The sequence below is a fragment of the Anomaloglossus baeobatrachus genome, chromosome 4 (genome assembly GCF_048569485.1).
Source record: "Anomaloglossus baeobatrachus isolate aAnoBae1 chromosome 4, aAnoBae1.hap1, whole genome shotgun sequence".
Taxonomy (NCBI): Eukaryota; Metazoa; Chordata; class Amphibia; order Anura; family Aromobatidae; genus Anomaloglossus; species Anomaloglossus baeobatrachus.
This window is the reverse complement of record NC_134356.1, coordinates 470,521,292-470,535,786: the sequence shown is the minus strand read 5'-3', so window position 1 is coordinate 470,535,786 and position 14,495 is coordinate 470,521,292. Positions and strand designations below refer to the sequence as shown.

Genomic DNA, 14,495 nt, shown 5'->3' with positions numbered 1-14,495 from the left:
AAAATCTCTATTCAATTAACTACAAAGGACAAAATGGTGCAAACGTTAGTCAGCCTGATGATTAAAGCATGTAGGGAGACATACAAGACACGCGTATGTTGCTATTAAAGTTAATGTATTGTTTTTTGTTTAGCTATTTTTTTAGTTTTGGAGCCACCATATATCAAATCTATACATAATTCATATATGTTATCTCCTACTTAATCACAGGCTCATGTAAAGCATAGTAATGTGCCATGTTGGACAATCACTCACTGGGTGTATGGAAAGTGTGTGCGCAGATATATAACCATTGGTGATCAAAGTTCAAACATTACATAGTAAAATGGTTGTAAGTACACATAATATGCACAAGTATTCACATAATGCAAAGCCAAATATAGCAAATTACCCTAAGAGGTCCAGGCATGAGTTGTGGTGCCCACCCCATTGACATTGATAAAGGTCCACACCAAAACAGACGATCATGTATTTTACTAAAATGTTCAGTTTCAAACGAAGGATGTTTTGGATATAACTACTGGGTCATTTCCATTGTTTGTCTTGTTGTGAAGAGTATTTTCAATAAAATTCTCTTACTACTGATCCGCCATTGGCCAAGAACACCATGCAAAGTCCAATGAGTGTAGTGTACTGATTTATGTCCACTTAAGTGGAAGAACTTCAGTAGAGGTTCGCTTAAAGCACCACTCCAGTGTTTGTATTTTTTCAGCGCTTGAGTGGCGCTTTTCAATGTTAGGCCACTGTCATATACTCGCCTTCTTGCAACTTCATCTTTTCTTCATCGTTCCTTATGGGAGACCCAGACCATGGGTTGTATAGCTTCTGCCTCCGGAGGACACACAAAGTACTACACTAAAAAGTGTAGCTCCTCCCTCCTAGCATATACACCCCCTGGATGACCAAATCTAGCCAGTTCAATGCTTTGTGTTCAGGAAGCACACATCCACATTCATGCATTCTCATCTGATTTTCATTTTAAAGAGTTTGAAGAAAAGCGGGTCCAAGCCTGGACTCCCGGCATGTCCCTTCTCACCCCACTGTGTCGGCGGTGTTGTTAAGGTTGATTTCAAGGCTGGAGCCTTACATGCCGCGCTCCTTCGCCATCCCTCGGGCTCTAACTTGAAGTGGGAGCCAACACGGTTCTCACTGCTTTGCAGGAGACCGGTCTCCATCCGCAGCCCTTTCAGGACCCTGCCGGACGGAGCACTCATCCCTCAGGGACCTGGCCCTGCGTCTCACAAGCTAAGTATTGAGACGTTCTTGTCAGGGGGGTCCCTTGTACTTTAATGTTGGGGAGAGTGTGTTTTGTACTATTTGTGACATTTCCGGCCGGTTCTCCGGTTTTCACCAGAGAACCGCGCCGAAGGTGCCTGAGCGCCGGCCGCGTTCTAAAATTTAGGCCTCGGCTTCGGCTGCGGCCTAGTTTCGTTTTCACTGCCCCTGCATGTCAGTCATGCAGAGGGACAGTGCGGCGCCGCCCACCGGCCGTTCAGCTCACGGGAGGACACTCCTCTCTGAGGAGATGTTTCCCTCCCCTGTATATCCCCTTGGCCCTCCGGTTCCCGCTCTTGGGCTATGTCCCGCCCCCCCTCCTCACTCCAGCGCCATTTTATCAGCGTTCTCACACTGATCGGCGCTGGCTGCTGCATCTCTGCAATCTGTCTGGGGGTCCGAGCTGTGGAATCCGGAGGGCACATAAAACGGTCTGGTAAGCCACAACCTCTGGTTGTGGACTTTATTATACACTCTCTGGGGGTCATTCTGAAGGAGTGTGTTCTTTACTACAGAGCCTCCACCTCAGCAGCATGTCTCACACTAGGAGCAAGGCTGCAAGGCTGTACTCAATATGCACTGCATGTAAGCTCGTACTGCCTGAACCGAGCACATACCCTCATTGTAATGCCTGCTCTAACATGGTGGTGCCTCAGCCTGGAGTCTCCCCAGTGGTCCCTCCGGCTGCTCCGGCCCCGGTGGCTGAACCCCCGGCTTGGGTTGAAGTGTTTTCTAAATCTATCTCCCAGTCCTTTGCCGACTCCATGGGACAGCTGTCCCGGACTCTGCTGACCATGCATCAGCCCCCTTCTCAGGGTGCCTCTGCTGCTTCGGCTCGCTCTGCAGAGCTCACAGAGGATTCTTCATCTGCTCCCAGACCCCGTCCTCCTAAGGAGACGCAGGGACCCCTCTCCTTCCTCGTCCCGCGACTCCGATTCACGAGTCGACCCGCAGGACGAGGAGGATGTCTTTACTGGGGGCTCGGACGCTACCTCCATGTGCCCCATTGATCTGACCGAGGGTGACGCAGATGTGAGTGACTTGATTGCGTCCATTAATTCTGTACTGGACCTCAATCCGCCAGCATCAGAGGAGCAACCCTCTCTGGCAGAAAAGCACCAGTTTACCTTGCCTAAGAGAACAAGGAGTGTGTTCTTTAACCACTCCAGTTTTCAAGCCACTGTGTCCAAGCACAGAGCCTGTCCTGACAAACGCTTTCCAAAGCGTGGTTCTGACAACCGTTATCCTTTTCCACCAGAGGTGGTCAAGGAGTGGGCTCACTCACCAAAGGTAGACCCTCCGGTGTCTAGACTCTCAGCCCGGACAGTTGTATCTGTGGCTGATGGCACCTCACTTAAGGATCCCACTGACCGCCAGGTTGACCTCCTGGCCAAGTCTGTCTATGAGGCGGCAGGGGCCTCGTTCTCCCCGTCCTTTGCAGCAGTGTGGGCTCTCAAAGCCATCTCTGCTTCCCTAGAGGAGATGCATTCCCTCACTAGGGACTCTATGCCTGAATTGGTTGCCTTAACTTCCCAGGCTTCAGCCTTTTCAGCCTACGCCATGTCTGCCATACTGGAGGCCTCTCACCGCACTGCGGTGGCCTCCGCTAATTCCCTCGCTATCCGCAGGATCTTGTGGCTTCGACAGTGGAGGGCAGATGCTTCCTCAAAGAAGTACCTTGCTGGGCTCCCATTTGCTGGGTCCAGGCTGTTCGGTGAACAACTGGATGAAATAATTAAGGAGGCTACTGGCGGGAAGAGTACTTCCTTGCCGCAGACTAAAACCAGGAAACCTGTCCAGGGCAGGAACCAGTCGAGGTTTCGTTCCTTTCGTTCCTCCAACTGGTCGTCCGCTAAGCCCTCGGCCTCGTCCACTAACTCAGCCAAGGACCAGAAGCCCTCCTGGCGCAAGAGGCCGTGTCCACAAAAGTCCGCAGGAGCTGCTGCCACCAAGGCAGCCTCCTCTTGACTATCTGGCCGAGCCAGCAACGTCCTTGGTCGGTGGCAGGCTCTCCCACTTTGGCGACGAGTGGTTTCAACACGTCTCCGATCAGTGGGTGCGGGATATCATCTCCCACGGCTACAGGATAGAATTCTCTTCCAGCCCGCCAAACAGATTTTTTCTGTCAACTCCCCCCTGCTCCAAGGCCGCCGCCTTCTCTCAGGCCGTGGCATCCTTGCAGGCCAGCGGAGTGATTGTACCGATTCCCGCCAGGGAACGGTTCAGAGGTTTTTACTCAAATCTTTTCCTGGTCCCCAAGAAGGACGGTTCCTTCCGGCCCATCCTGGATCTCAAGCTTCTCAACAAGCATGTTCAGGTGCGGCACTTTCGCATGGAGTCTCTGCGATCAGTCATTGCCTCAATGACCCAAGGAGATTTCCTGGCATCCATCGACATCAGAGATGCCTATCTGCATGTGCCAATTGCAGTTTCACACCAGCGTTGGTTACGTTTTGCAGTCGGAGAGGAACATTTCCAATTCGTGGCTCTCCCCTTCGGGTTAGCCACGGCCCCTCGAGTATTTACCAAGGTCATGGCAGCAGTGGTTGCGGTTCTGCACCTCCAGGGGTTGGCAGTGACTCCTTACCTGGACGACCTTCTTGTCAAGGCTTCATCCAGCGCAGACTGTCATCGGAGTGTCTCGCTCACTCTCGCCACTCTTGTCCAATTCGGATGGGTTGTCAATCTGCCCAAGTCCACTTTGACCCCGACCCAAGAACTCACGTACCTGGGGATGCAATTCGAGACTCTGCCGGCACTTGTCAAGCTGCCCTTAGTCAAACAGCAGTCCCTCCATCTGGCGGTGCGCTCTCTGTTGAGGCCCCGCCGTCATTTCATCAGGCACCTCATGCAGGTGCTGGGTCAGATGGTGGCGTCAATGGAAGCGGTTCCCTTTGCCCAGTTCCATCTGCGTCCTCTGCAGCTGGACATTCTCCGCTGTTGGGACAAGCGGCCTTCTTCCTTGCACAGGTTGGTGGCTCTGTCGCCACAGACCAGGAGCTCTCTTCAGTGGTGGCTTCGGCCCCTCTCTCTGTCTCAGGGACGCTCCTTTCTGGCCCCGTCCTGGGTGATCCTCACCACGGATGCCAGTCTAACCGGCTGGGGAGCAGTATTTCTCCACCACCGAGCACAGGGCACTTGGACTCCGTCCGAATCAGCCCTCTCGATCAATGTGCTGGAAATCAGAGCTGTGCTCTTAGCTCTCGTAGCCTTTCACCACCTGTTGGCGGGCAAGCACATTCGAGTCCAGTCAGACAACGCGACAGCAGTTGCCTACATCAATCACCAGGGCGGGACTCGCAGCCGCCTGGCAATGTTGGAGGTTCAACGCATCCTTCAGTGGACGGAGGACTCCAAGTCCACCATATCCGCAGTCCACATCCCAGGCGTAGAAAACTGGGAGGCAGATTATCTCAGCCGTCAAACCGTGGACAACGGCGAGTGGGCTCTGCATCCGGCAGTGTTCCGGTCGATCTGCTGCAAGTGGGGAACTCCGGAAGTGGATCTAATGGCATCCCGGCACAACAACAAGGTCCCGGTTTACGTGGCTCGCTCCCACGATCCTCAGGCCTTTGCAGCGGACGCGCTGGTTCAGGATTTGGCCCAGTTCCGTCTGTCTTACGTGTTTCCCCCTCTAGTTCTCTTGCCCAGAGTCCTGCGCAAGATCAGAATGGAGGGCCGTCGGGTCATACTCATTGCTCCGGACTGGCCCAGGCGAGGTTGGTACCCAGACCTGCTCCGTCTGTCCGTAGAGGTGCCGTGGCATCTCCCGGACCGTCCAGACCTTCTCTCACAAGGTCCGTTTTTCCGCCAGAATTCTGCGGCTCTCAGATTGACGGCGTGGCTCTTGAGTCCTGGATCCTGACGGCTTCCGGCATTCCTCCCGAAGTCATCTCCACTATGACTCAGGCTCGGAAGTCTTCCTCGGCAAAAATTTACCACAGGACTTGGAGAATTTTCCTGTCCTGGTGTCGTTCTTCCGGCCACGCCCCTTGGCCCTTTGCCCTGTCGACCGTTCTGTCCTTCCTACAGTCTGGTCTGCGGCTAGGACTATCCCTCAATTCCCTCAAGGGACAGGTCTCGGCCCTGTCAGTGTTGTTCCAGCGGCGTATCGCCCGGCTGGCTCAGGTGCGCACCTTCATGCAGGGCGCATCTCACATCATTCCGCCTTACCGGCGACGGCTGGATCCCTGGGACCTTAATCTGGTCCTCACGGCCTTGCAGAAACCCCCTTTTGAGCCACTTAGGGAGGTTTCTTTGTCTCTTCTTTCACAGAAAGTGGTCTTTCTAGTGGCCATAACTTCCCTCAGGAGAGTCTCTGATTTGGCTGCGCTCTCTTCGGAGTCACCTTTTTTGGTTTTTCACCAAGATAAGGTGGTTCTTCGTCCGTCTCCGGACTTTCTTCCGAAGGTGGTATCTCCTTTCCACCTTAACCAGGATATTTCCCTGCCTTCCTTTTGTCCGGCTCCTGTTCATCGCTTTGAAAAAGCGTTGCATACTCTGGATCTGGTGCGAGCGCTCCGGATCTATGTGTCTCGCACCGCTGCTCTTAGGCGGTGCACCTCTCTTTTTGTGCTGACTACTGGTCAGCGTAAGGGCCTCTCGGCTTCTAAGCCGACCCTGGCTCGCTGGATTAGGTTGGCCATTTCCAATGCCTACCAGTGTTCTCAAGTGGCTTCCCCGCCGGGGATCAAGGCGCACTCGACCAGAGCTGTCGGTGCCTCTTGGGCTTTCAGGCACCAGGCTACGGCTCAGCAGGTCTGTCAGGCTGCCACTTGGTCCAGTCTGCATACCTTTTTGAAGCACTACCAAGTGCATGCTCATGCTTCGGCAGATGCGAGCTTGGGCAGGTGCATCCTTCAGGCGGCTGTCGCCCACTTGTGAAGTTAGGTTTTGCCTACTTCTCAGTTTTCTGTTTATTCCCACCCATGGACTGCTTTGCAACGTCCCATGGTCTGGGTCTCCCATAAGGAACGATGAAGAAAAAGAGAATTTTGTTTACTTACCGTAAATTCTTTTTCTTATAGTTCCGACATGGGAGACCCAGCACCCTCCCTGTTGCCTGTTGGCAGTTTTCTTGTTCCGTGTGTTTTCACCGGCTGTTGTTGTAGACAGAGGTTCCGGTTGTTCCGGGTTTTGCTCTGTCTCTACTTATGGGTGGATGTCCTCCTTCAGCTTTTGCACTAAACTGGCTAGATTTGGTCATCCAGGGGGTGTATATGCTAGGAGGGAGGAGCTACACTTTTTAGTGTAGTACTTTGTGTGTCCTCCGGAGGCAGAAGCTATACACCCCATGGTCTGGGTCTCCCATGTCGGAACTATAAGAAAAAGAATTTACGGTAAGTAAACAAAATTCTCTTTTTTTCGTGCCTGTAACGTCTGACTGGCCGGAAGTCAGAAAATACTTCACAAGCAGCCAATGCAACTCTGTGAGAGCCAGTAAGAGACTCTCATAGACTTAGACTGAGTTGTGAGCTCCGGTTCGCTCCATGAAACACTGGAGCAGTCGGCATGTCACAAATCACAGGAGACACACCGGAGTGGCCGCAATGAAAGATGAAGACAGGGGAAGATGAGTGTAAGATGGGGCAGGAAAGTAAAAAGAAAAAAGCTGCAGTGGTGCTTTAAACTTATTCTCAATCCATGGAGATATCACAGATCACTGTACATATGCGCCATGTGTTCCCCAACCCTCACTGATTCAGAAATGAAATCTATCACTGGGTCACTTTTGCTGTTGGGCGAACTGGTGGCATGATTTCCATTCAAGGTCCATTTCATTTGACGAAGTATAAGCACATTTTTTTATTTTTATTTTTTTATTTTAATGAGAACTTTCTGAAAATGCTTTCATATAGGAAGGGGATACTAAATGGTAACGGCCCACAACTCCTGATAAATTTGCCATTGGACATTTGCCCTCCGCTGGTCTTTTTTTGTGCTTCAGAAGCCACTTGTCATCTTCAATTATGAGCGCTGCAGTCAGTCAGTGGCCTTAGTAGTGATGTCATATACTGCACCAGACCACTAAGGCTGAGTGATTGGCTGCAGTGGTCACATGGAGTATACTGTAGGAGTTGTCTGAAGCATCACCAAAGACCTGCAGGGAGCACTGGCTCGGCAGTGGGGGATTTATCTATGTATTGCAATACACAATATTTAGTGTTTCAGTACCCATTGAGATCTGGATTTTTTGTTTCCTCCAATTGTTTTTTCAAAAGATTTTTCAGTATGCTGAATTCCTGACCCCAAATATAGGCACATTTTGGGCCATACAGACGTTGCAGTGAATGGCCTTTTGTGTTTGTGTTTAAACTGTTGGTTTCTGTAATGAACGCATTTGTCTTTAGGAAGTGAACCAAGAGACGCGGGAACTGACCAGAGGAGCTCTGGGATCATTCGTCTTCATACAATCAAGCAGATTATTGACAGGGTGAGTGATTAATACAGTAAGATCTTTTGGGATATTGACTGTGCTGGTCATCTTCTAGATATACAGCAGACAGATTGACTACCATCCGCGTAAGATGGATGTATACTGATTAGGTGTTTTAACAGTCATATAGACACGGAATCATTAGATTCTTCTGCAGTCTTCATATGAAAGTTTACATAAATTGAACATTGCATTTTGCGATCAGCCAGATCATTAAAACCACTATTAGGTGAGGTGTAGACCATTAATTCTACATTGGCATCTGCTGACTAGGGAACCTTTCTTGAAGATGTTGATTGATATGTGGTAAAAAATTGTAAAGATCTGAGCAACTTTTCCCCATCTAGTCTTGATGACAAGACAACAAAATCTGGGCTTCTCTCAAAACTTGGTCCGGTCAGTGTCCCCAATATTCAACAGACAGTATTTACCTGTGAAACTAAGGTACTGGGAACCCAAGGCTTATTCATGGGAGTTGGTGGCGAAGACTATCAAAAATAAAATCAACATCACTCATGATTACCCGGAATCAAAATGTGTTACTAGTGTTATTCTATGTATCTCTTAGTGATGGCCTCCATACATGTATGGTAACCATTGACTATAACTATATGCCGAGGTTTTAGGACCAGTGTCTGGTGCATTATGTAGTTGGCTCCCAAGAATAACCGATGTCTAGTAGAGCAAGCTCTGATTTCTCTATGGGCTGTGCAGTGGCTCAGTGGTTAGCATTGTTGCTTTGCAGCACTGGGTTTAAATACCTCCAAGGACAATATCTGGAAGGAGTTTGTATGCTTTCCCCATGTTTGTGTGGGTTATCTCCATGTTCTCTATTTTCCTTCCACACTCCAAAGACAGACAGATGGGGAATATAAATTGTGAGCACCAATGGAGACAGAGATGATCATATCTGTAAAGTGCTATGGAATTAATACCATATATAAGTGAGTAAAATAATTATAAAATAAGTTGAACTACTTAAATGCTGCGATCACAAATGACGTCTGCATTTACAAGGTCTCTAAGACTGCCTATATGAGTTTGAAGCCCCCAACTCGATCGTGGTGTGCCAATGGATTGCCATGTGGCCTTCTACTGAAAGCTTGAATTTCTGAGTTTTGGTTTTTTTTTTGTTTTTATAATATATAATTGCCCCCCTTTTATAATATACGATTGCCCCCCTTTTTCCTAAGCGTAAATAGCAAAATGTGAAGAAAAATAAATATATAAAAAATAACATTCGCTTGTATGTGTAACCATTTTTAAATTTTCTTCCCGTATAGTAAATGCTGAAACTAGAAAAAAAAAACCACAAAATGCTAGATTTGATGCTTTTTGGTCACCATCTAACCCACCCAAAAAATACAAAAAAATGTGATGAGAATGTCATATATACACCAAAATGGTGTTAATGGCAGCTTGGTGTACAAAAATCAAGCACTCCCACAACTCCATGAAGGGAATAATAATAGTTCTGGACTCAGAAAATGATGACTCAAACCTATTTTTTTATTACCGTGTATATGATGCACGTCTTATAGTAGTCAGGTCAGCAGAGCTAGACCTGTGACTGCTTCCTGACATCACAGGGTAGAGCATTCATGAGTGCTTGCTCCCATCACTGAGATAACTAAGAGGCTGCGCAGTTCTCTTGCTGAGCTTCTAGCACCATTCAGGATACATATGTGATGCTGTCTTTGTTTGTCCACATTTATGTGCAGTCATGAAATGTACAGAAAATCAGTATAGCACGGCACTAATAAAAAGAAAGTAACAGCTCACCAGCCAGTAGGCATATGGGTGCGGTGCTCAGAAACCTGAACCGGCATTCAGGTGTTTATATGAAGAAAAAGTGGTGGAAAAATTTAAATTTTAATGAAAAAAGTTAGAAAAAAAATTGAAAGTTTCATGGAAGTATGTGTAGACACGCGGGTCTACGCGTTTCAAGCAGAGACTGCGCTTAATCATGACCACTGCACTGCTTCACATGTAAGACACCAGGCAGTGAGCCGATTGCACAATAAATGGACTTGTGCTCTTCATGAACTGTGGTGTAAGACGAGATAAGTAAAGTGTATTAGGAACTTATGTCACTGTCAGGGACAGTATATAATGTCCTTTTTTTTTTTTTTATAAAACCGTCCAAATACATACTTTCTTTATCGTTCCTATGGCAGACCCAGACATTGGGTGTATAGCTTCTGCCTCCGGAGGACACACAAAGTACTACACTAAAAAAGTGTAGCTCCTCCCTCTGAGCATATACACCCCCTGGATAACCAAATCTAGCCAGTTCATTGCTTTGTGTTCAGGAGGCATACATCCACACATGCATTCTCTTCTGATTTTTCATTTTTGGAAAGTTTTTGAAGAAAAGCGGGTCCAAGCCTGGACCCCCGGCATGTCCCTTCTCACCCCACTGTGTCGGCGGTGTTGTTAAGGTTGATTCCAGGGCTGGAGCCCTACATGCCGCGCTCCTTCACCATCCCTCGGGCTCTGGCTTGAAGTGGGCGCCAGCACGGTTCTCCCTGCTTTGCAGGAGGCTGGTCTCCATCCGCAGCCCTTCAGGATCCTGCTGGACGGAGCACTCATCCCCAGGGACTTGAAACCCTGCGTCTCACAAGCTAAGTATCTGAGACGTTTATGTTCGGGGGGTCCCTTGTACTTTATTGTTGGGGAGAGTGTGCTGTGTAACTGTTCTGACATTTCCGGCCGGTTCTCTGGTTGTCACCTGAGAACCGCGCCGATGGAGCCTGCGCGCTGGCCGCATCGCTTAAATTTAGGCCCCGGCTTCGCCTGAGGCCTAGTTTCGATTTCACTGCCCTTGCATGTCAATCATGCAGAGGGACAGTGCGGCTCCGCCCAGCGGCCGTTCGGCACAGGGGAGGGACACTCCTCTCTGAGTACATGTCCCCTCCCCTGTAAATCTCCTTGGCCCTCCAGATCCCGCTCTCAGAGTAGGTCTCGCCCCCTCTCCTCGCTCCGGCGCCATTTTATCAGCGTTTTCTCAGCGATCGGCGCTGGCTGCAGCATTCCTGCGCAAGATCAGAATAGAGGGCCGTCAGGGTCATCCTCATTGCTCCGGACTGGCCCAGGCGAGCTTGGTACCCAGACCTGCTCCATCTGTCCGTAGAGGTGCCGTGGCATCTCCCGGACCGTCCAGACCTTCTCTCACAAGGTCCGTTTTTCTGCCAGAATTCTGAGGCTCTCAGATTGACGGCGTGGCGCTTGAGTCCTGGATCTTGACGGCTTCTGGTATTCCTCCTGAAGTCATCTCCACTATGACTCGGGCTCGGAAGTCTTCCTCGGCCAAAATCTATCACAAGACCTGGAGAATTTTCCTGTCCTGGTGTCGCTCTTCCGGCCATGCTCCTTGGCCTTTTTCCGTGCCGACCCTTCTTTCCTTCCTACAGTCCGGTCTGCAGCTAGGACTATCCCTCAATTCCCTCAAGGGACAGGTCTCGGCTCTGTCAGTGTTGTTCCAGTGGCGTATCGCCCGGCTGGCTCAGGTGCGCACCTTCATGCAGGGCGCGTCTCACATCATTCCGCCTTACCGGCGGCCCTTGGATCCCTGGGACCTCAATCAGAAACCCCCCTTTGAGCCTCTTAGGGAGGTTTCTTTGTCTCGTCTTTCACAGAAAGTGGTCTTTCTAGTGGCCATAACTTCCCTCAGGAGAGTCTCTGATTTGGCTGCTCTCTCTTCGGAGTCACCTTTTTTGGTTTTTCATCAAGACAAGGTGGTTCTCCGTCCGACTCCGGACTTTCTCCCTAAGGTGGTTTCTCCTTTCCACCTTAACCAGGATATTTCCCTGCCTTCCTTTTGTCCGGCTCCTGTTCATCGCTTTGAAAAAGCGTTGCATACTCTGGATCTGGTGCGGGCGCTCCGGATCTATGTGTCTCGCACCGCTGTTCTTAGGAGGTGCACCTCTCTTTTTGTGCTAACCACAGGTCGACCTTAGCTCGTTGGATTAGGTCGGCCATTTCCGATGCCTACCAGTGTACTCAGGTGCCTCCCCCGCCGGGGATCAAGGCACACTCGACCAGAGCTGTCGGTGCCTCTTGGGCTTTCAGGCACCAGGCTACGGCTCAGCAGGTCTGTCAGGCTGCCACTTGGACTAGTCTGCATACCTTTTCAAAGCACTACCAAGTGCATGCTCATGCTTCGGCAGATGCGAGCTTGGGCAGACTCATCCTTCAGGCGGCTGTCGCCCATTTGTTAAGTTAGGTTCTGCCTACTTCCCAGTTTTCTGTTTATTCCCACCCATGGACTGCTTTGAGACGTCCCAATGTCTGGGTCTCCCATGGGAACGATAAAGAAAAAGAGAATTTTGTTTACTTACCGTAAATTCTTTTTCTTATAGTTCCGTATTGGGAGACCCAGCTCCCTCCCTGTTGCCTGTTGGCAGTTTCTTGTTCCGCGTGTTATCACTGGCTGTTGTTGTAGATAGAGCAAAAAACCGGAACAACCGGAGCCTCTATCTCTACTTGTGGGTGGCTATTCTCCTTCAGCTTTTGCACTAAACTGGCTAGATTTGGTTATCCAGGGGGTGTATATGCTCAGAGGGAGGAGCTACACTTTTTTAGTGTAGTACTTTGTGTGTCCTCCGGAGGCAGAAGCTATACACCCAATGTCTGGGTCTCCCAATACGGAACTATAAGAAAAAGAATTTACGGTAAGTAAACAAAATTCTCTTTTTACTACTTTGGAATATATCATTACCCCGTCTCCTACCCTAGAGCACCAAGAAATGTACATGAACAATAGTGACATTACACCCTTCACATCTCTACATCACCAGGGTAGTTTTAATATATTTTTTTTTATTTTACCATACCTGGGTGGTTCTACTAGCCTGAAAAATATGGTATTTATTTTTCTTTGTCGCTCCATTGGGAGACCCAGACAATTGGGTGTATAGCTTCTGCCTCCGGAGGCCACACAAAGTATTACACTTTAAAAAGTGTAACCCCTCCCCTCTGCCTATACACCCTCCCGTGGATCACGGGCTCCTCAGTTTTATGCTTTGTGTGGAAGGAGGCACACATCCACTCATGCATTCTCAACTTAGTTATGTCGGTTGGAAGAAAAGAGGGCCCCCACGGGGCCCCCGGCATGTTCCCTTCTCACCCCACTACGTCGGCGGTGTTGTTAAGGTTGAGGTATCCATTGCGGGTACAGAGGCTGGAGCCACATGCCGTCTCCTTCACCATCCCTTAAGCGGCTCTGGGAGAAGTGGGATCCTAAGCTGTCATCCATTTACTGGGACCGTGCTCCATCCGCAGCCCCTGTGGGAACCTGCCGGACCGGAGCCTCTTCAACCTCAGGGACCGGGCCCTGCAACTCAAAGGTACTCTGTGTCCCCATAGGGGACTGTGCAGGGAGCGCACCTTCATCCCGGAAGCCGCGGCGGCTGCTGAATTCAGGAGGCCGGTGGACTTCCGCGCTGACCGTGCCTGCTTGTCGGGCGCGGTCTCAAATTTAGTCCCCTGCCTAGTCGCAAAAATCCCGCCCCCGGGCCTGCCTGTCAGGGGTAAGGGCGGGATTACCGGCCTGACGTCGGATGTGAGGGCTGGAGCATCCTGCATGTTTCCTCCCCCCTCACTGATCACTGTGGGGACCCCAGATTCCCGCACTTTGCTGGCGCCTCGCATGGCTCCACTCCTCCCCTGATAGCTCCGGCAGCCATTTTTTGGCATTCTGCCTGTGGAGGATTCTCAGTGAACAGCTCTTCAGCTCCGGGGGATCCAAGGCAAGGAATCTGGAGGACACACTCCGCTCGTGAGCGGTCGGTAAGCCACACCGGTCACTCGGTGCTGGTCCCCCTAGGGTGCCGGATTAGATACGTATATATCTATATCTATCTGTTCGGTGGGCTGTATACCCCTTTCCCATATACCCTCAGTGATCACTCTCCTAGGAGACAACAGAATGTCGTCCACAAGGAGCTAAGCTGCTAAGGCACAGGGTTTTTTTGCGGCCTGTACCTCTTGTGGGGCTATGTTACCTGCGGGTTCCACCTACCCTCACTGTGAGCAATGCTCGACCCCTGTTTTGCTTGCTCAGCCGGAGCCTCGGACACTGGTGGGCCCCTCGGCTCATGTAGACCCCCCTGCTCCCCCTGACCAGGCTGCAGGGACAGAGTTCGCCTCTTTTGCTGAGAAACTCTCTGAGTCACTTTCTCAATCCATTACACAGTCTATGGACAAATGGTCTTCTAAGCTGCTAGAGGCTTTGCAGTCCAAACCGGACCCTTCACAGGCCCCGGCCCCTGTTGGCTCGTCGCCTCCAGGCCCCTCTCGGTCCGCGCCACAGCGCGCTCATAGGTTGGCCCCTCGGTCTCAGGCGGAAGACTCCTGCCCGGACCGTAGTCCTAGACCGGCTAAGCGGCCTCGCTGGGACTCTTCCCCGACTTCCTCTCGCTGCTCGGGATCCCAGCTTGAGGACTCTCTGGAGGACGAGGCGGACGTCGCAGCTCAGGGCTCTGACCCTGACGTCGCCCTTAACCTTGATACACCTGAGGGGGACGCCTTAGTAAATGATCTTATCTCGTCCATCAACCAGGTGTTAGATCTCTCTCCCCCGCCTCCTCCTGTAGAGGAGTCGGCGTCTCAGCAGGAGAAACACCAGTTTCGGTTCCCCAAACGTACTCGCAATACGTTTTTTGATCACTCTAACTTCAGGGACGCTGTCCAGAAGCCCAGAGCGGTCCCGGACAAGCGCTTTACTAAGCGCCTCACTGACACGCGTTACCCCTTCCCATCTGAAGTCGTTAAGGGTTGGGCT

The 14,495-nt window shown here is 50.6% G+C and overlaps 1 protein-coding gene across 18 annotated transcripts in view; it reads left to right on the top strand.

The window, feature by feature from the left end:
- Positions 1 to 14,495, top strand: part of TJP1 (tight junction protein 1) — a 739,774-nt gene that overhangs the window by 679,439 nt on the left and 45,840 nt on the right. For all 18 annotated transcript variants that reach the window (XM_075345691.1, XM_075345702.1, XM_075345705.1 and 15 more), the window contains one exon: positions 7,626 to 7,708. In XM_075345691.1, coding sequence (XP_075201806.1) covers positions 7,626 to 7,708 — 83 coding nt within the window. The remainder of the gene's footprint in view (positions 1 to 7,625; positions 7,709 to 14,495) is intronic.